This window comes from Megalopta genalis, chromosome 2, assembly GCF_051020955.1.
Source record: "Megalopta genalis isolate 19385.01 chromosome 2, iyMegGena1_principal, whole genome shotgun sequence".
Lineage (NCBI taxonomy): Eukaryota > Metazoa > Arthropoda > Insecta > Hymenoptera > Halictidae > Megalopta > Megalopta genalis.
In genome coordinates, this window is record NC_135014.1 from 31,045,928 (window position 1) to 31,068,782 (window position 22,855).

At 41.1% G+C, this 22,855-nt stretch overlaps 1 protein-coding gene across 2 annotated transcripts in view; it reads right to left on the bottom strand.

Moving 5' to 3' along the window:
• The window catches only part of CARPA (Carbonic anhydrase-related protein A), a 388,895-nt gene that overhangs the window by 39,679 nt on the left and 326,361 nt on the right, over window positions 1-22,855 (bottom strand). For both annotated transcript variants that reach the window (XM_033479116.2, XM_033479115.2), the window contains exons 5-6: window positions 9,839-9,934; window positions 550-616 (exon numbers count right to left, since the gene is read on the bottom strand). In XM_033479116.2, coding sequence (XP_033335007.1) covers window positions 550-616; window positions 9,839-9,934 — 163 coding nt within the window. The remainder of the gene's footprint in view (window positions 1-549; window positions 617-9,838; window positions 9,935-22,855) is intronic.

Below are 22,855 nucleotides of genomic sequence, written 5' to 3' on the forward strand. Positions count from 1 at the left end.
CTCGATTACACTTCAAATTAATCGTAAAATAAACTTTTATTCGAACAACAAAGTAACTCCTTATTCAAATGATTCAAACGATTATTCGAACAAAATTTGCGAGCAGATCGTTATCCACATAAATCGTTACTCGATTAGAACATTCTATTCGAATAATAATAATAACTCATTGTTCTGGGCAAATTATTTTCGCGATTTATTCGAATAGTTCTTCATTTTTCAAATCATCCGAACAGAGACTGGAGCAACTCCTTATCCAAATGGTTCGAACGATTATTCGAACAAAATTTGCGAGCAGATCGTTATCCAGACAAATTGTAACTCGATTAGACGCGCATTCGTTAACGTCGAATCAAATTCGATTCGTTAATTCGCATCTCAAACACGTCGTCCGTACGGGGCGTCGTCGAACTCCGGTTTCCGCCAGACCGTTCTTCATCGATCCCGTCGAGCAGAAAATTTCGCGAAACGTATTTCACAGCTCCCTAAAACGCCCTGATTCGCGGCCGCGTTAAAGCCGGCCATCGGATCCACGGAATTGGTACTCACCGCGGTGTAAAACTTTGTTGAACGCGCTGGTTATGACCTGGAACTCTCGATTCAGGGTCTCGCCGAGCTGAAACAGACGGAACGAGACTGTTTTGAGTAACACAGGACACAGGACGAGGGCCGGTATCGGCGAAAGCTGGCCCCCTCGCCACCTGTTCATTCTACACCGTTAATACGTTTTCCATCGATTTCCCATGAAAAGGGGGGGGGGGGGGGGTTCGGGGGTTCGGAGGGGGTTGTTCGCCGCTGCTAAGTGCACCGGCATAAAGAGCTGAAGGCGAAGAGTCGTTTCGAAACTTCCACACTGGCCGCCATTAAAGGTAACCGTAAAACCCCGGGCTAAACCGGCCGGCAACTCTAAAGTAACGATAAATAATAAAAGCTCATCTGGCCATCGCGCCGGATCAAGGAGTTTCCCTGTTTCACCGATGGAAACGGGCCGCTCGCTGATCGTATACGCCACATCCTTCTCCCTTCGTCTTCGTCCCTTTCAATGTCACCGGGCCCCCTTCTTCTCGCCGCGAACATTCCCTTGTTCCTCGAACTCTGATCCCTTCTTCGCCAGCGAAGACACCGCCGTCTTACGAATTCGCGTTACCTCGCGGCTTTCTTCTTACGATTAAGTCGACCGCGAATACTGACAGAGAGACGTTAACCCCCCGGAACTTGCCAAGACACCGGAGACCTGCCATAGAACCCCTCCCCCTCTTGCCCCGAGTCTGTGGAAAAGGCGACGCTGCCGCGATCTTCGACCGCAGTGCTACGATTTTTAGGGTTTTGTCGAGGATTTTTGCAGAATATGGTAAATTCTCTACGATTGTCCTCGAATTTTTACACGAAAATGAACAATTTCGGGAGAAGAGATATGATTTTTAGGATTTTGTCGAGGATTTTTTCAGAATATTGTAAATTCTCTACGATTGTCCTCGAATTTGTACACGAAAATGAACAATTTCGGGAGAAGAGATATGATTTTTAGGATTTTGTCGAGGATTTCTTCAGAATATGGTAAATTCTCTACGATTGTCCTCGAATTTGTACATGAAAATGAACAATTTCGGGAGAAGAGATATGATTTTTAGGATTTTGTCGAGGATTTCTTCAGAATATTGTAAATTCTCTACGATTGTCCTCGAATTTGTACACGAACATGGACAATTTCGGGAGAGGAGATATGATTTTTAGGATTTTGTCGAGGATTTCTTCAGAATATTGTAAATTCTCTACGATTGTCCTTGAATTTGTACACGAAAGTGGACAATTTCGGGAGAGGAGATGCGATTTTCAGAATTTTGTCGAGGATTTTTGTAGAATACGGTGAATTCTCTACGATTGTCCTCGAATTTGTACACGAAAATGAACAATTTCGGGAGAGGAGATATGATTTTTAGGATTTTGTCGAGGATTTTTTCAGAATATTGTAAATTCTCTACGATTGTCCTCGAATTTGTACACGAAAATGGACAATTTCGGGAGACGAGATACGATTTTCAGAATTTTGTCGAGGATTTTTTCAGAATATAGTAAATTCTCTACGATTGTCCTCGAATTTGTACACGAAAATGAACAATTTCGGGAGAGGAGATACGATTGTGGCTTGATCATTGCGCCACGTTTTTATAGTTGTCGACAATCGGCGGGTATTAAAACAAGCAGCAAGGCTTGAACAATCGCATCTTTTCTTCCGAAATTGTCCGTTTTTGTTTGCGAGCTCAGGGACAATTGGGGAGAATTTGCTGTCGTTTGGCAGTAAATACACCGAGACCTAAAGGTGATGAACTTTCATTGCATTTTCACGATTTATTTAATAATGTAGTGTATTTATCTACTTCCTAATGTAATGATATTTATGCAGAATAAAAATTGTCTGCTTCGATCGGACAGAGCAATAGTTAAATAAAGAATTTATGTTGTTGAGCAATCGCGGATTCTTATGCGGAATAAAAATTGTCTGCTTCGATCGGACAGAGCAATAGTTAAATAAAGAATTCATGTTGTTGATCAATCGCGGATTCTTATGCGGAATAAAAATTGTCTGCTTCGATCGGACAGAGCAATAGTTAAATAAAGAATTCATGTTGTTGATCAATTACAGGTTTTAATGCAGAATAAAAATTGTCCGCGTCGATCGGACAGAACAATAGTTAAATAAAGAATTAATATTGATGTTCAGTTGCAGGTTTTTATGCGGAATAAAAATTGTCAGTGTTAATCGGATGAAACAATAGTTAAATAAAGATTTTATATTGTTATTCAGCTACAGGTTTTTATGCAGAATAAAAATTGTTTACGTCGATCGGACAGAACAATAGATAAAAAAAGATGTATTTCTTCTGTCGATAGATTCGATAGATTGAAGACAGTGTAAAACGATCCTGAAATTCTACTGACGTTTTGAATTCAGAAATTTATTCAATTATTCTCGATGAACGAACTTTCATGATTTCAATAACTTCGAAACAAAAGATGGGAAACCTTTAACTGACTTCAACATCTTTGTCATCAAATTCATTTAACTAATTTCAACGTCTTTGTCACCAAATTAATTAGCGTTACCATCAAGTTATTGGTACCATAATCGACTAGAATTTAATATGGATGTAGCCTACAGAAATAGGTAAAAATCGTGCATAATTCATGTTGCTCTCAACGTATTAACTCCACTTATCAGTGAATATTTAATAATCTCTGATTCATAGTCGAAAATCTCGCCAAAAAATTTATTCTAAAAACCAATTATTTCAACTGACTGGCAAAAAAGTCACTCCCAGAAACATGTAGCAATAATCGTGCCCGGAATTCCTTACGCGAGAAACCTATTTCCAAGCCTCCTTCGAGATCAACGATGTTTAAATAACAACGAAAGTGCGAACATTGGCGATCGGAGGAACGTTGGAAGAACAGGAAAGAAAGACCGAGGCCCCGAAGGCCGATATCGAATCGCTGCGTATCGTCGGGATTGTTTTTTCAAAGGGAAATATTTCTTGAAAGCATTTTTATTCTATTTGCACGCGGCAAATCGGTTTTCGATAGCTTTTTCGGCCGAATGGAATTCTCGACGCCGCTGTCGGGACGAGTAAAATCGTTCTACTTAATTCCCCGTTGATAAAATATTGCTCTGTTCTCGGGCCCCCGATTAAATTGGAAGGGGGAGGGGGTCGAGGAACGTTGTCGCTGCGCAAGGAACAATTTTATAAACGGTACAGAAATCAAATTTGGTTGCCGGGCCGCCGATAGCTTCCGTTCCGGCGACAGGGCGCCGCGACGCGCAGCTGTCGCTTTTATTGGAATTTTTCGAATTCGTAACCGATGAAAATGCAAAAGTAACCAGGGGCCAGATTGGTTCGCGAAAATCCGCCGGCCGGATATCGCCGGGATAACAAAGAATATCGCGTGTTCACGAAATCAAGTGGGACGGCCGCGACATCTTCGACGCTTCGTCGAACCGTCTTTTTGACGGTTCTAAGCTCGTAGGAACCTAATAAACCCGACGAATTCCGAATCCGTCCGGGGCAAAAAAAACCCCCAGCGATCGATGGCCCGCATTCTAATTTCCCGGCCGCGCGTTTGGCGATTTAATTTAACCCCGAAGTTCCCGTTCAACAATTCGATCGGGAACTAGAGGGAACTATGCGGCTCCGTTATCTTCCGTTAACAAGACTTATGAAAACGCTCCTCCGGCCCGAACTTAATTCAAACTTGATATTACGACCCGAACAATATACGTAAATAGAGCGCCGCGCGTAACTAACTGATCCCACGGGCAAATATTGTACGGCAAACATCCGGCAATTCATTTTATTTCCAATCAATAGTTGAGTCGACGAAACACCGGCCTCGGATTTTCGCTATTGTTTTCTGGCGAGCATAACTATTACCGCCAGGCTGACGTTTGAAGACGAAAGACGCGTTTGCGAGCTATTTTGTTGTTGCGCGCGAAAACAATTGTTTCGTCGAGATAATAGGATCATCCTCGGAGACGCAGATGCTTTAATCGAAGGCAAAATATGTTTGCTTTTGCTGTTCGCACGTGTCGCTGATTTTTAAGAAAGGAGAGCAAATAGCAATGAACAAGAGGAAACAACAACCAACAAGAGCAAATTATACGATCAATTTTAGACAAAAGATTACAATAAGGAAACCAGAAATATCACAAACAGGAGAGCAAACAGTAAAATAAATTTCATGCAAAACAATGCAATAAAAAGATCAGAAAAATTGACAAACGTGAGAGCAAACGGTAAAATAAATTTCGTGCAAAACATTGCAATAAAGAAATTAGAAAAATTGACAAACAAGAGAGCAAACAGTAAAATAAATTTGATACAAAATATTGCCATGAAGAAATCAGAAATATCACAATGAACACAGCAAACAGAGCAACAACAGACCAAAATAAATTTCATCCCAAACATTGCAATAAAGAAATCAGAAAAATCGACAAGCAAGAGCAAACAATACAATAATTCATGCACAAAACGTCACAATAAAGAACCTAAAAATATCAGAGACAAGAGAGAGAAGATAATTCAATAAATATCATACGAATCATTGCAACAAATTTCATACAAAATATCACAATTTAACCAGAAATATCGCAAACAATGTCTGCTGCATTTTCAACGTAAAGGTGCGTGACTTAAAAATGTTAACAATGTTTAACGCTTAAAAATACGAAACTGAAGCAACCTACGTACGAAAAATCTTCAAAAATATCACGCGCGAACATAAAACAGCTCCAACACGTGTAAACTATCATCGTCGAGCTGCCGGGGAATAAACAAAATCTTTACAGTGAAATCCCGTGTGCAAGCGGGAACGTCTAAAGCGAGAATCAACCGCGAACAGGCATCAGAAAAACGACTATCACGTGGCACCGAAAGGGGTGCTCTACGCGGAGGGTGGGGGAGGGTGGTCTGGGATGGTTGCGGGTCGAGTGAAAATAACCGGGAGCTCATTTAGGTCCTAGATTGTTCGAGCAGCGACAGCGAGCGGGGCTACCAACTCATTTGGATCTCATCCCTCAGACATCCCCGGGGTATAATCCGTTTGAATTACAGCCGTCAACGCGGGCCCTCCGCCGCGACACACTTTTGCGATCCGCCCCCGCAACGAGGAGAGATCGAGCACCTGTTAAAGGTCCATGGGAACCGGCTTTGGAACCGCCGCAACCCGCCGCTCCGTCCCGTTGCTCCGCGTTTGCGGCCGCTTTGGGATCATCCCGGAATTCTTCGGGCTTTCGGGCTTTTACCGGGCCTCCGCGCCGCATCGCGCCGCGCCGCGCCAGGCCGCGCCGTAACCGTGCTCGCATTCGTTAATTTATCGCAACGGGTACGCACGACCCCATTGGTTCGATAATTTACCGCGGCAGCTTCGTTTGTTAATTTATTCCAGCCACGGAGCTCTGTTAATTAATTCGTCCGGCGCGGCCCGCTGCGTCGAAACGCGCTCGCTTCGCTGCCGGCCCTCGTTCTCGGGCCTTCGGGAAGTCCATCGGCAACGGACGATGCCGATTGGCACTGATACAGAGACGCTTCTGTCATCGGACGGAGTTTTTCGCCGGTTACAGCAATGTCTCCCTTATCGACGCTCAGGTTGTGCAACAGAAACGGACAATTTGGGAAGAGGAGATACGATTATTCGAACCTTGCGACGCGTTTTTATAGTTGTTGACAATCGATAACCATAAAGAACGAGCAACAGGGCTCGAACAATCGGATCTTCTCTTCCAAAATTGTCCATTTTGGTGGACAATCTGAGCGTCAATTAGAGAGACATTACTGTATCTCTTGCGGTCGGAATTGGGTGCGTTTCGAATACGGTGGATTGGAAATGGTAAGCGATTCAAGTACAGCAATTTTTCCCTAACTGACGCTAAGATTGTCCACAGAAATGGACAATTTGGGAAGAGGAGATACGATTATTACAGCCTTGCAGCTCGTTTTTATAGTTGTTGATAATTTGTATCTATAAAAACGAACCGCAGGGCTCGAATAATCGAAAAAAATATTTCTTCTTCCCAAATTGTTTATTTTTGTGGACAATGTGAGCGTCAATTAGACTTTCAAAGAATTTTGTGCGGGAATTGAATGTTAATTCGAGCGTACGTTGTGGTACAGTGGCGAAGTGTTGAAATTAATTTAATCTTGCTATTTTTAGGAAGCAACGAGTCAGTTTCAGTCTTCGACAGAATTAGTGTTGAATAACATAGCACATTTCGATTGATTGTCAGTCAGTTTTACGAAAAGAAAAGCGTTTTGAAAGTGTCTATATAATTCACAAGAAATGAAGTTATTAATTGCAATAGCATTTTTTTAAGAATATAGGAGATATAATTATTTTAACCAATATTTCATGATATTGAAGTGTAGTGCTGAATAAAATAGCATTTTTATATTGGTCAAGAAATAGAGTTATTAATTGCAATAGCATTTTTTTAAGAATATAGGAAAAATAATTATTTTGACCAATATATCTCATGATGTTGAAATTTACTGTCGAATTAAATAGCATTTTCACATTGGTCGTATCGGTAAGTTTTGCATACAGAAAAGCAATTCGAAAGCGTCTACATAACCTACAATAAATGAAACTGTTAATTAAAATAGTATTTTTTAAGAATATAGCGAGAAACGATTATTTTAACCAATGTCTCATTGAAGTATATTGTCAAATGAAATAAGCATTTCTAGATCGGTCAGTTTCGCATACAAAGAAAGCAATTTAAAATCGTCTACTTGCTCCTAAGCAAGCTCTAAAATATAAAACATAAAAAACCTAATCTTACAGCCACGTCACAGAATGGATTTAGTTGTCGCTGAAAGATAGCGCGAAGTAATTTCTTTACAAGAGAAAATAATACACGAATAAAATAAGCAAACGCAGTAAATCTCGTGACAAATTTCCTGAGTAAAAGGAATAAAATAGTACCGAATAATAAACAATGGAATGACAGGAAATAAGCGCGGGTTACAACACAAAGAGTGCAATATAATCGTCGTTCTGAAACAGTTTTGCAGCACTAACGACGCAAAAACGGCGGAGAGGAGGAGCGTCTCCGGCGATGGCAAGCGGCGTCTTCCCTCGATCGTTTCCAAATCATTAACCAAAATCACTCTTCGCGGGCCGCGAAATTAACGACGCGAAACGAACAAACCGTCGCGGAAAAACCGGCTCGCCCCGGAACCGTCGAAAAACTGTGCACGTCACGCGACAGAGATTCCCGGCTTCATAAAACATGCAATAGGTTTTGCAACGGTGCAACGGTGTTTACTTTCGGAATAAATTTTCGAAGTTGCGAAAGATGGCGGCCGTTCGGTGGCTTCCGGTTTCCCCCCCGACTTCACGGTCCTTGGCCGTTAAAACGCGCGGCGGCGACCGTGAACCGAAAATAAAGCACCGGAAGCAAAAGAACAACAAAAAAAAAGAGATAGAACACCACAGGAACAGAGGGGAATTTCGTTGGGCGATTATTGTAAACGCTCGGGCTCCTATCGTTTTCTTTCCGCGCGCGATTTCTCAGACCGTGGAGAACGACGGTGTTTTCGTTAATATTTTTTAACATTAATGAATATTTTTTAATATTCGAATAGAAGACAGAAGACATAAAAATGTCAGACGAATTTAACAACATCGTTGCGTTAGCTCCAAGTTCAAATTGTTCGTTGTAATTGTTAAGGGATGAAATAATATTAGATTGGAGTCCTGTCCTTTGTAATCGTTGCAGACAATTTTTATTTTGCACAGGGATTTACTGTCTAATGATTTTAAAAGTGCGACATTCCGCATGAAGACGTTGTTATTGCTATACTGCGGATTTAATGCACTTATGGAAATTAGGGGTGGTTGATATATGAAATCGTGAAGGTACAAGAGAATAATTTTATAGTATTGTTACATCTTTCTGCAACTCATCAAAATTATTGAAGTAAACAATACGGATTTACTGTCTAATGATTTTAAAAATGCGACATTCCGCATGAAGACGTTGTTATTGCTATACTGCGGATTTTATGCACTTATGGAAATTAGGGGTGGTTGATACATGAAATCGTGAGGGTACAAGAGAATAATTTTATAATATTGTTACATCTTTCTGCAACCCATCAAAATGATCGAAATAAACAATTCATTCTAATCTCTAATTCTCACAGTTTTCAATATAATTTATATACAAAAGATGATATTATATATAATCTATAATTCTTACAAGTTTTATTTTGCAAACGAGATCCGCAGTTTGGTTGTCGTACAACAAATACAAGTTCCCCTGCAAGAGAGCATCGTAAATCTCCCCAGCCGGGCCATTCCTCTTTAAAAATTCCTTTTAACATACTCTCCTACCAAAAATATCCTTAGAAATACACGAGAATCTTGAAGAGCATTCCAACACATCCGAAACAAGAAACAATTATTCAAGCTTCGAGTGGGAATCGTAGAAAGAGTACTCCGGGAGTGTTCTTTAAAATACAGTCGTTCTAGAAAGTGTCGAACAAAGTTACCGAAACATCATAAAACCGTTGTCAATTCGATAGAACAATTTTTATGTTCGAAATAATCATTTTGAATTTATTTAATCGTTCAACTTTTCGTTACGAGCAACAGAAATCGTTTTATTTATAAATTATATAAATATAATATAATAACATGATATAATATAATATAATATAATATAATATAATATAATATAATATAATATAATATAATATAATATAATATAATATAATATAATATAATATAAATGTAATAAAAATATATAAATATGTGTATGTAAATGTACAGTCAGTCAAAAAAGTCTCGGTACACCTTTCGAAACGGAATGACATTTTTAAAACTATAAAAAAATAAATTACTTTACTTTTTTTAGATTGCAGACGGACTAGTATACTAGATAACATGACTGAAATGCTTTATTTTCTTAATTTTGTTATTACTCGGACTGACAAAAGAATTTAACAATATTTCATGACATTTTAAATAAATATTCTGAATAAATATTTTAACGTTCTATTCTCTTCTCGCGACCGAAGCAAATTCACTAAATTCCAAAATTCATTGTTCCTTTTATAAAAAAAAAAGAAAAAAAAGAAAGAAAAAATGTTCTATCACGCGCGACTTCTAAAAAGAAGAATAACATTCGGGTACCGTGGGCTGCTCGACGGCTTCCACGAACGACTGTACAAAGTTACCGTGGCTCCGGACCCGGAGCGGTGCAATCGTAACAGCTCAAAGGGCTGAAAGTGGCCCTGAAATACTTCGGCCAGGTGGAAAAGCAATTTCGTCGGCTTACCTGGACCATTAACGAGATCGCGACCAGGCCCTGACTCTTGTGCTGCGCCTCGCTCATGTTGTGATACAATTCCGCGTTGAAGCCGTACACTTGTATCTGCAACAGAACATCAGACACGGCCTGGAATTATTTCTACGTGTAATCGCGTCGCCCGTCATGCTCGTATTTCCCGCCCGCGTAATTACGCCGACAAATTTCGTCTTCGCACGAACGAATTCCGGCTACCGGCGGGGGCGGTTTGGCAACGCGGGCGGAGAGGGGGGGAGGGGGTGGGAAGGGCGCCGAGGGGGTTCGTCGGGAGCGGCCGCTTTGTGCCCGACGATATATAATACCCGGCGGATCGTCTTCCCGAAATTGTGCTCCCCGCCGGCACCGTTTCGTGCGTGTTGCCGCTTTCGAATGAATTAATCGTCGACAGATTTGAAAGGGGCCCGAGCTCAATGGCCGCGATGATCCCGTAGATCATGCCAGTTAATTCTTGAACCGTGGGCACGCTCGCAGACAGCGATTCTCTCAGGCTGCAACGTCCAATTCCACCGAACTGCGATCCCGGCCGAATTTTAAGAAATTATCTTGCCTCGCCTGTTTTCACCACAAAATGATTTCCAGCATTTTCGAATTGTACAGACGTTTCCCGTAGACTCGGACGTCTCCCTTAAGAATCTAGGTCTTTTCTAACGCGAATTCGACGCGCATGGTTTTCGAAAAAATCGACCCCGATCGCTGGTCTCTCAGGCTGCAACGTCCAATTCCACCGAACTGCGATCTCGGCCGAATTTTAAGAAATTATCTTGCCTCGCCTGTTTTCACCACAAAATGATTTCCAGCATTTTCGAATCTTTTCTAACGCGAATTTGGCACTCATGGTTTTCGAAAAAATCGACCCCGATCGCTGGTCTTTCAGGCTGCAACGCCCAATTCCACCGAACTGCGATCCCGGCCGAGTTTTAAGAAATTATTTTGCCTCGCGAGCAACGCCTGTTTTCGCCACAAAATGATTTCCAGCATTTTCGAATCGTACAGACGTTTCCCGTAGACTCGGACGTCTCCCTTAAGAATCTAGGTCTTTTCTAACGCGAATTCGACGCGCATGGTTTTCGAAAAAATCGACCCCGATCGCTGGTCTCTCAGGCTACAACGTCCAATTCCACCGAACTGCGATCTCGGCCGAATTTTAAGAAGTTATTTTGCCTCGCGAGCAACGCCTGTTTTCACCACAAAATGATTTCCAGCATTTTCGAATCGTACAGACGTTTCCCATAGACTCGGACGTCTCCCTTAAGAATCTAGGTCTTTTCTAACGCGAATTTGACACGCATGGTTTTCGAAAAAATCGACCCCGATCGCTGGTCTTTTAGGCTGCAACGTCCAATTCCACCGAACTGCGATCTCGGTCGAATTTTAAGAAATTATTTTGCCTCGCGAGCAACGCCTGTTTTCACCACAAAATGATTTCCAGCATTTTCTAATCGTACATACGTTTCCCGTAGACTCGGACGTCTCCCTTACGAATCTAGATCTTTTTCAACGCGAATTCGACGCGCATGGTTTTCGAAAAAATCGACCCCGATCGCTGGTCGTCGAGTTTGAGGAAGTTTGGGGAAGTTTGAAGGGCTCGCGCGCTTCAGCGGTTATAGTTAAGTGGTTCTAATTTGCGCAGTATTATTCTGTAGACTCTACCGAGTAGAATGGTATAGTATAATGTCGTGTGATCGGCGTGGAAGTATGTTTAAATAATCGTTGAAGCCGGAGCGATATTTTTTGATCCGAGAACGCGCACCGCTTTCGGCTTCGATTTTTAATGCTTCGAATCTTTGCATAGTCCGTGGAACTGAAACATGATCGGCATGAAAAAGTCAGGGCGTTGTACCGTTAATTCGACGAGGAAACAAAAATCGTCCGCGTGTTTGACGAACGAGGCGAACAAACTCGGTTGGAACATCGATTTTAATCGAAGTTCGAGCAGCCGAATGAAAGTCCGCGTGCGCATGTATTGTATATTAATTCGTGGCATCGCGATCGGCTCATTGTGCCCCACGTCGATAATAATGAAAATTCCTCTCGAGGACATTCCGCCGATCGTCATTTTTTTCTGCGATATACCGCGATCCTTTATTAAGAACTTTATTTCGATAAAACGAAGACGGTAACCTTCGCTTGGTTCGCGTCTCGCTGTTACGTAGGATCGATAAGGATTCTTTCATGCATTCTTGAAACAGTATTTTTTCCTCGTAAAACGAAAAACCGACGCTTTGTTGTTCTTTCCTTCGTAGAATTTTCTTGCGCGAGCTAGCGTAAAGAATGCTCGCGTCTGAAATCTGGTCGAACGAACGGAGGAAATTTCACGAGAGATTTCGGATTAGCCGACGATCATCTCGAAAATATTATCATGATCGTTATTTATTCATTATTTGTTTATTCAACACATCCTAATTTGTAATTTAACATATTCTTAATTTACTGTATCGTAATATGTTTATTACAACGTGTAATTTCTAATTTACCATATTCTAATATATTTATTCTTTATATATTCTAATTATTTATTATTTATTTATTTATTATTTAATGTAATATAATCGAATAAATAAATATGGATCTTTTACGTAAACGTGTTATTAAAATTATTGATATAATTGTAAAACTATCGTTCTTCATTTAATATATTCCGAAATGCATTTTTCATTTCTTTTTACTCAGCTGAAATTTTCATTTAGATTCGAGGAGAAATCGATGGAAAGCTTTTTCGGTTTTTGCTACACAAATATCTTGATACAATTTTCAATAGTAACAATAAATCTGTGGATTCATAAAAATTGAAGTAAGGAGAATATTATTTTTTCCTAACTGGAGTCGAAGCAAATATTATTTACCCTAACTGGAAGTCGAAGAAGATTATTATTTTCCATATCAGTATTTAGATAAGATTTTTTTATTAAATACGGATATCAATATTTGATTAAATCGCTTCAAACGCTTCTCTACAGAGTTTTAAGCGAATGGTCGAAAATCGACGAACCAGCGATAATTGAAGCGTCTTGTTTCAAGCCGAAGTCAAAGATCCCGGCGACCATGCACGAATTTCACGGAACTTACCGTCGCATTCACGTTTCCCTAAATCCTTTCGATTCGCCTATATCCCCTTCGAAAGCAGCCGGCCGCATTCGTCGTCATAAATTCCAACTAGCCTCTGTATATCCTCGCGTCTTCAAAGCGAAGCAATTCGTCTTTCGTTCTTATTTCGCGTTTCGCCGGGCCGCGCGGCCCGGTAACTCAGGTAGTACTCGGTTAGAATTTTTAAATAAGCTGCCAACCGTCGAGGCTGTGCGGCGAAACAAACCTTCCTTCGGAAAAAGAGTCATAAAGAACACCCGGAACGACGAAACAAAGAAGTGCAGGCGAAATTCAAACAAAAATTTCAAAGATAATTTGAAACGAAGTGTGTTTGAAGGATGATCTGGAACGAAAATTGAAAGGACGATTTGGAGCAAATATTTGAATTGATCATTTGGAACCAAAATTGAAAAGATGATATGGAACAAAAATTGACAAGATAATTTGGAACAGAAATTGGAGGGATAGTTTGGAATAGAAATTGGAAGGATGATGTGGAACAGAAATTGAAAAGATAATTTGGAACCAAAATTGAAAAGATGATTTAGAACAAGAATTGAAAAGCTAATTTCGAACAGAAATTGAAAATATAAATTAGAACAGAAATTGAAAGGAATATTTTGAACAACAATTGAAAATATAAATTGGAATAGAAATTGAAAGGATAATTTGGAACCAAAATTGAAAAGATGATTTAGAACAAGAATTGAAAATATAAATTAGAACAGAAATTGAAAGGAATATTTTGAACAAAAATTGAAAATAGAAATTGGAATAGAAATTGAAAGGATAATTTGGAACCAAAATTGAAAAGATGATTTAGAACAAGAATTGAAAAGCTAATTTCGAACAGAAATTGAAAGGAATATTTCGAACAAAAATTGAAAAGATAATTTCGAACAAAAATTGAAAGGATGATTTCGAACAAAAATTGGAAAGATAATTTAGAACAATACTGGAAAAGATAATTTAGAACAAAAATTGAAAATATAGATGGCAACATAAATTGAAAGGATGATTTCGAACCAAAATTGAAAAGATGATTCAGAACAAGAATTGAAAAGCTAATTTGGAACAAGAATTGAAAAGATATAATAATTTCGAACAAAAATTGGAAAGATAATTTAGAACAAAAATTGAAAAGCTAATTTGGAACAAGAATAAAGAAGCTAATTTGAAACAAAAATTGGAAAGATTATTTGGAACAAAAATTGAAGCGACAATTTAAAAGAACCGCAGAATTGGAACCTGGCTGTCCTAGACAGTGCTACGTAATTCCCTTTCTCGGTCGCAGCCCGGTCTACTGTAAACAAAATTTCGAACCGAAAGCCGCAGAAACGCAAAAGCAACTTATAACGCAGCTTGCCTAGGTTTCTCTCTTTCGACCGGTAATGGCATTGCCACGGCACTTCCGCCAATGCTTCGGGCTTGTTGAAATGCCTACGACGAGTCGCGGTTCAAAGACGTCGCGAGGAGGAGCGGCTGTAGCAACGCGACGTCGAACAGGTGCGACGAAGAAGGCGGGACGGATGGTGGCCAGACCCGTCGTAGACGGAAAGAGAGAAAGAGAGAGAGAGAGGGAGAGGGAGAGAAAGAGAGAGAGGCAGGGCAGATTGCCGAGGATGAGCGTAAATCCACTGCGCCTGATCAAAGTAGGACCTCGACGTTGCTCGGAAGATTCGCCGCATCCTACACGGGCTGCTCCTCCACCCATTTTCACCTCTAACCCTTCACGTCGATGTCGAGGATTCCCGGCTGCCTTCAACCCCCACGGAATTATCCTTCCGTTTTTCGAAACGCCGACTTCTGCCGGCCACTGTCAGCCTGGTCGCAAGATGGATGGAAAATTAAGTGCATGCTAAGGCCTGCGGTGGTTGCAACCCTTCTGTTCAGGGTTAGAACTTGCTACCTTGCATATTCTGTTTGAAATTGCGCCATTTTAGTAACGGGAAATCGCGATTCCTTGTTTTCTCGGACAGATTTTATTTATCCGCTTAAAGCGAATCTGATTGCTTTTCATCGGGGTGTTCGACAACCCTTATCTGTCACTTCCGTCATCATATTTTGGTCTGCTTCTGGAAAGGCAGCGTGTCGTTCGTTTTATTATTATTATTGTTACTTTTGTTGCTGTCGCATCGAATTATCGCTGGTCATCATTTTAGGGTTGCTTTGTATCATTTTAGTTTTTCTGGAACTTCTGGAATATTATTATATTATCATATTATTATATTATTATATTATTATATTATTATATTATTATATTATTATATTATTATATTATTATATTATTATATTATTATATTATTATATTATTATATTATTATATTATTATATTATTATATTATTATATTATTATATTATTATATTGCTATATTATTATATTATTATATTGTCATATTGTTATATTGTAATAATAATAATATAATAATATAACAATATAAAAATCTATATTTGGATATTTTTATTTTTTCTAATATATATATATTAGAAAAAATAGAAATATCCAAATATAGATTTTTTCGATCCTTGTTTAAATATCAGTAAAATAGTGAAAGTTACGTTGAGTTTCCAATTATTCGGTTTATAATTTTTCGAATTGTTCCTATCGAAGCAAACTGCTTGCAACGCACAGTGTATAGATTTGTACAATAAATAGTAATATAAAATTCGGATATCGAGAACTTGGATAATCGGGGTTCCAGTGTATAAACAGTCGTAAAAATTTAGGAACATCTTAAATTCATGGCATATAATACTACACGTATATCGGCCATCGTCCACACTGAAGGGGCGAGAACAGCCACGAAAGTGAAGGGTGAAAGCTCGTTCTTAAAATATCTCGGAAACCAGACGGCGCAGAACAGTGCGATATTTTTCAAATGTTACATGAAGTCGAGCATAAAATGTTCAGCAACATAGACAAATTATAGAGCAAGCCCTTTGGTTCGAATAATATCCAAAAAAAATTAGAATTTCGTTATCGAATTCTTTTTACCAACCATAATCTTAAAGAATAGAAAATCCATGTTTCCGAATTTTTCTGTTCTCTTTCTTTCTTTTTTTTTTCATTTCGTCACTCGACAACAATTACGAAATATTATCCAATGTTCAGCGTCGTCTCTCGCGAAACGGATCATTAAAATTTTACCGCATTAATCTCGCCGTTAAGAAATCTTTTCCCGAAGAGATCTTGCGGTAAAGAAAACTTTGCCGTAAAGATATCGAGGGTCGGGACGAGAAAAGAAAACGGGGGGAACTGCAAGAGCACAAATTGACGCAGTTAAAGTAATTGGAAATTTTTCAAGAAAAATCTGCGCATAACGGGGGGGAAAAGGTCGAGATTTCTACCCGGTTCCATCGTGCAGCGAAGCTTCAGTTTTCCTTTCTTCTCCTTTTTTTTTGCCGGCGGCGTTTTATTTGTCGCTCGCGGAGTGGTTCGTTAAAATTTTATTGTTCATTATTAGCACCGACCGGTGCAAAATTACGCGGTGCTCGATATCAATAAATTAGCCGCGCCGCAGGACGTTCTAAATTGCATTTACTATTTCCCTGCAGGGCATTAAACATAGAACGACTTTCGTAATCGCAGTTGTACTAGGATTCGATTACACGGCTACCTACAATTTAATTAAATCCACACACTCCTCGGTCTACGCTTTTCCGTATGCCATTTCACGGTGATGGAAAATTATAAAATTCAATTTACACGCGCCGGAGAAATTTTATCTCTTCCTCCCTCTCTCTCTTTCGCTCTCTCGCTCTCTCACTCTCTCTCTCTCTTTCAATCTCTCGCTCTCTCTCTCTCTCTCGTACTCTCCCTATCGGGCGCTCTCTCTATCGCTTTCTCTCAATTGCTCTCTCCCTATCGCCCTCTCTCAATTGCTCTCTCCCTATCGGGCGCTCTCCCTATCGCGCTCTCTCCCTATTGCGCTCTCTCCCTATCGCTCTCTCTCTCTCAATTGCGCTCTCCCTCTATCGCTCTCTCTCAATTGCTCTCTCCCTATCGGGCGCTCTCCCTATCGCGTTCTCTCCCTATTGCGCTCTCTTCCTATCGCTCTCTCTCTCTCAATTGCGCTCTCCCTCTATCGCTCTCTCTTTCAATTGCTCTCTTCCTACGGGCGCTCTCCCTATCGCGCTCTCTCCCTATCGCTCTCTCTCTCTCAATTGCGCTCTCCCTCTATTGCTCTCTCTTTCAATTGCTCTCTCCCTACGGGCGCTCTCTCTATCACGCTCTCTCTCTCTATCGCTCTCTCCCTATCGCGCGCTCTCTCTCTCTTTCACTCTCTCTCTCTCTCTTTCACTCTCTCGCTCTCTCTTTCATTCTCTCTCTATCTCTCTGTTACTCTCTGCCTCTCTCTGCCTCTCTCTGTCTCTCTCTCTTTCTCTCTCTGTATGTTTTTAATCGCCTGCGTATGTTTTTAATCGACGACGGCTAAAATCCTTTCCGGGGATGGTCGGTTTTTTTTAACAAAATATCAACAGGGAGATAAAATAATGCGGCGCGATACAAATTTAAACGGTTTTTTCCGGTGACACGCCTCGCGACAACCATCCGAAACCATAAATTTCGAATTTTAAAACGCTGCTGGGAAGTTAACTGCTTTTAACTCCTGATAAAATTATGATGAACAACTAACAAATAATGAAGCATCCTTGCGCGCAGTTCATAAACAGTCGGCTCACCGTTCTTCTTTTCTCTCTTTTTTTATCGCGTCTCTGCATACAGTTAAATTTGCTGTTTCGGCTGCGAAACGTTCTCGTCATTGTCGCGCGTGAAACATTTATTCGTTCGAAACGTTTCTGCACTTTCGTTTCTTACGTGTTCCCTTTCACTTTTCCAGAAAGGCCCCGGCGTTCACGTTTTCGGTGATCCTGGAATCAACCCTTGTACTTTCTGGAATCTTTGTGGAACTTTTCTGGAACTTTTCTGGAACTTTTCTGGAATATTTCTGGAACCTTTTTGGAACATTTCTGGAACTTTTCTGGAATATTTCTGGAACTTTTCTGGAACTTTTCTGGAACTTTTCTGGAATATTTCTGGAACCTTTTTGGAACATTTCTGGAACTTTTCTGGGATATTTCTGGAACATTTCTGGAACTTTTCTGGAACTTTTCTGGAACCTTTTTGGAACATTCCTGGAACTTTTCTGGAATATTTCTGGAACATTTCTGGAACTTTTCTGGAATATTTCTGGAACCTTTTTGGAACATTTCTGGAACTTTTCTGGGATATTTCTGGAACATTTCTGGAACTTTTCTGGAATATTTCTGGAACCTTTTTGGAACATTTCTGGAACTTTTCTGGGATATTTCTGGAACATTTCTGGAACTTTTCTGGAATATTTCTGGAGCCTTTTTGGAACATTTCTGGAACTTTTCTGGGATATTTCTGGAACATTTCTGGAACTTTCCTGATACATTTCTGGAATATTTCTGGAACTTTTCTGCAACTTTCTTGTAACTTAACTGCAACCTTTCTGGAATCTTTCTGGAACTTTTCTAGAACTTTTCTGTAACTTCTGTAACTTCTGGACTTTCTGGATATTATTTTGCGGTTCTGAAATCTCACATCTTCGTTTCGCGCGACGGCTCGTTTCCCCGTCGCGCTCGCCGAACAGACAACCAAATCGAAACGATCCGAAAATCCGTCAAAATTTCGGCATCATCAACGAACCGCAGCCTCTCGTAGCCCCGTTCCGAGCCACGAATAGAACAGATAATGGCTCGCGGATCTGCTGACCTGGGCTGTGCGCATCTGTATCGTGTGCGCGGGGGCGGCGGCGCGTGCACTCGTAATTTCGCCGGGCACTTTTCCTTTCAAAGTGATCAAGGGAAGTGTTTCAAGCGGCCCTTAATGCATTCCGCGGCGGGGGCTGCGCTTGCGGATTTCCAGCGGTGTTTCAACACCGGTGATTATGCTCTAGTGGAGGGCAAAGTAGCGGGTAAAGCACAAGGGCTCGGCCTACGCCGAAGAGGACGAGGAGGGCGGATGACGCGAGAACATCGGATGGTTCACCGGCCGAAGATACTCGGAAGAGTCGGGCGGTGCCGAGGGTGGTACGAAGAGGGTGAAAACGGTGGCGAGGGGAGCGGGGAGGGGGGACCAGAGAGGTGCGCGCCACCGGCACACCGAGTCTGCACTTCACGTACCCAGGCTGAATCCTGAATTTCCGAGACGTGGCGAATTTCAGACAACCTCCTCCGGCTTACCCCCGATGCCCCGACGAAATCTTGTTCCGGGACGATAACGAATCTCGATGTCAGCCTGCTGCCGGCGGACCGTGCACCGATCCGATCGATGTTGCCCCGTACCTGCACGCCGGAAAAACAGGTGATTCGCACCCGGTCGACCACCGGCTCACCGCCGCGCCGGCTCCTTCGATCGAACTTTAACCCGCCTGTCCTGGGGCAGTTTGACACGTGCCGTTTCGACCACTTTTCACGTATTTTTCCAGCTTCTTGCCTTCCCTCTCTCGATCGGGGATGCGCGGCCTGGATATGCGGCCGCATACATTACAAGGACCAAGGTAAATTTTTTTTCGAAATTTAACCTTCGGTTTATAAATAAAAATGGATCAATTGGGCAGCGGAGTTACGATCATTGGAGCTTCCCTTCTCGATCGGGGATGCACGGCATGGATACGCGGCTGCATATATTACGAGGACTGCAGTAAATTTGTTCGAAATTTAACCTTTAATTTATGGATGAAAATTGATAAATTGGGGAGTGGAGTTACGATTATTGGAGCTTTGCACTTCGTTTTTAGAATTGCTGACTGAATCGGCAACTAGAAAAATGAGCCTCCTGTTCTGTTTTTTTACCGCAGGAAGTCGGTTTTTTTTTACAACAACGACTTTTAGCATTTTTATTTCAGGCGGCTTTTGCTTTTCTTTTCGTTCGAAGACGGTTGGCTTGGATTTGCCTGCTTGATCCGATAGAATTTTGTGAACTATATATGGCTTCTGCCTTTTTGTCTCGTTAAATACAAGCGATTTTTAAGCATTTTACAACACTTTCGAGCGATTTCATTGTTTCTTTTTAACTATATCTTGCGATTTTTGCTCGATTATGGTGATTTAAACGTCTTGATTTGTACGTTCGTGATTATTCGGACCGAGTGCTATGGAAACATGAGTTTCATAACGATTTTTAAAGGTTAACATACTTTCCACAGTGACCACAAAGCAATGAGACGATAACAGAATCTCCTTATAAGATGGTGGATCGATATTCAAATTGTTACAATTTCAGTAAAAATAATCGTGCAATAATGAATTTTAGCTCATTTTAAAGCTTGAAGAATCTGCTCTTATTCTATACTAATCATCGTCCTCTGATATCTTTTCGCATGCTACAGCAGAGAAGTGAGCAAAGGCGTGTTTCTCCAAAACAAAGTGCAGACAAGCGAAACATTCGATCCTTTTGGAATCGATATTTCTAAATTGGCAAATTTTTATCGCGATTAAGTCTGCCACGAGTTCGAAGGCCAGACCTTCCCCTTTACGATCGCTTATCAAAAATTCACGTACGATACTCTTCGGCTGTTTTATGAAACAGAAACGACAAACGAGTTCGGCAGTTAACTCAAATATTACGCCCACACCTCTCAGCCGATACTCTATAAAACGACTAAAACAAAAAAATCGTGCGTCACATCTAAAGGGGTCGTTGCAAAGAGGAAGAATTCAGTTTTCAAACCCACGGTAGCTCCAGTCGTTGAAAAAATGTTTCAACGTTCCAGAAACGTTTCAATTCGTACCGCTTTCGCAAAAGTCGTGTCTTCGGTTTCGCAGTCGTTGCATCGCCAAAAATATTCTGAACAAAAAAGTTGAACGAAGCTGCTGAAAGTAGATGCTTCGAGCTTGAAAACGAGCCCCGATCGATTGCTGTACGATTCCTATTTCCGAAATAATTCCAACAATCTAAATATCTGATTCTTCGAAACTGCTTCTTCGAACACATCGCAGACGAAGATTATGCGAATATACGTACCGCGGAAGAACGAGTCGACGGATAATAAACTAATTCAATGGAGGAATCAATATTTTCTGATTTATACGGGGCCGGTTTTGCGCGTCGTTTCGGCCACAGATTAAATTCGTAGCGCGTTGTGGCCGAGCGGAGCAGCGCGAGTATCGAGAAACTTATCCAATTAACGTTGCGGCTATTTTTTCCGAAATAAAATTACGCTCTCGACGGAGCTGCGGCGCGAACGAGGAAATCCCAATGGGCACACGTACACGGCCATCTACATATTAATGCACACGCACCCCGACGCCGGGCTCTCATTGTCGCGTCTCCGGTAGATGCATAGGTGCGCGCCGACGTCGGTGCACGGTGCACGCTGCACACTGCACGCTGCACTCGTGCGTTAATATAGCTGCTAGCCGGAGAGGGTGGCGCGGGATTACAGCTGTATATCTATCACTCGCTGGAATACAGCATTGTGCCAGAAATCCTGATGGCATGCCCATAGGCCGCAAGGAACGTCGTGACGCGCCGCGCCGAGCCGCCTACGACGCTCGAATTATCCTTCAAACACCGCGAGCTTCCTGCCGGTGCATGATGGCTTCTCGCCATGCGATACATGCCCTAGTCTGCCGTCGATATTTATTTAGTATTTATTTCAGGATTGTTGAAACTTTTCTCTACCAATCTCGTGAATTCGGGAATTTTTTGGAGTCCTGCGACGTTTTCAGAGAAATTGTTAGTTTGCGATTGAAGCTGTTTTAATTTTATTGCATTCGATCTGTAATCATATTTATTGATGTCTAAAATTAATTCAATACACGTTGACAGAATGACAATTATAGCGTAATCGTTTTTTATCAAGTCGAATGTACATGGCGTCGCAAAAATGTCTCGAAATCTGGAAACGAGGGTTCCTTAGGTCATTTGGAGCAACTTTTTCCTTTGCGAAAATGCAATCCGCGGCTTCGTTTTCGAGTTATTTAAGAAAAACAGTGACCAATGAGAGTCGAGATCAGCTGGCGCGAGGCGGCCGAGCCAATCAGCGGAACTGGGCGTCATACGCTAGCGCCTCGCGCTAACCGAGCTCGCTTCTCATTGGCCAGCGTTTTTCGTTAATAACTCGTAAACGAAGCCGCGGATCGCATTTTCGCTAAGGAAAAAGTTGTTTCAAATGAGCTCAGGAATCCACTTTTGAGCATTGCGAAATATTTTTGGGACACCCTGTCTATCATATAAAAAGGTTAAAAAAAAACGTTGTTCAATTACCGCGATTAATTTCAGTCCTTTACACCTGGACAGTTTTCTCTTCAATTCTACGCTAAGCCAGTCCTTATTTATAATTTAATCCTTTGCACTCAAGTGGTGACTCTGAAGCACCGCTAAAATTTGTTATATCACCTTTTCAGATAATTGTGATATTAACAAAGTTTAGATTTAAAAAATTATTAAGAGTGTAACTGTTGTGCGAGTCCCAAGAATCAATTTCATATGCATAAAATGCATTTTGTCGTATAAAATAGAAATACTGTAAGTTAGAAAAATGATTTTATATTTACGATTAAAATAGCTTCGAGTGCAGAGGGTTAAAGAGATTCGTACGGGTTTTCGTTTTCTTTAAACAAGATCGATGTTTCGGAGGAGAAGATCGCACGACTCAGTTGTCGCGCAATTATCCCTGTCGTATTAAATTGCAGAAGGTTTTTTCTCTGATTCCACGAGGATCGTGGGACGACGTCGATGTTGAACAGCGCAAATTTATATATCGCCGCGGCTGACGAAAAAAAACGGCGCACTGCAACGAGCCAATTTTCTTCTTTTTAGGCACTCACGTCGCAGCTAACAGCCATTTTTACGAGCACGCAGGGCTCCGTCGATCGATCAATCACGCGACGAGTCTAGTCGAGAAAGGGAGACCGTCGCAAAAACAGGTT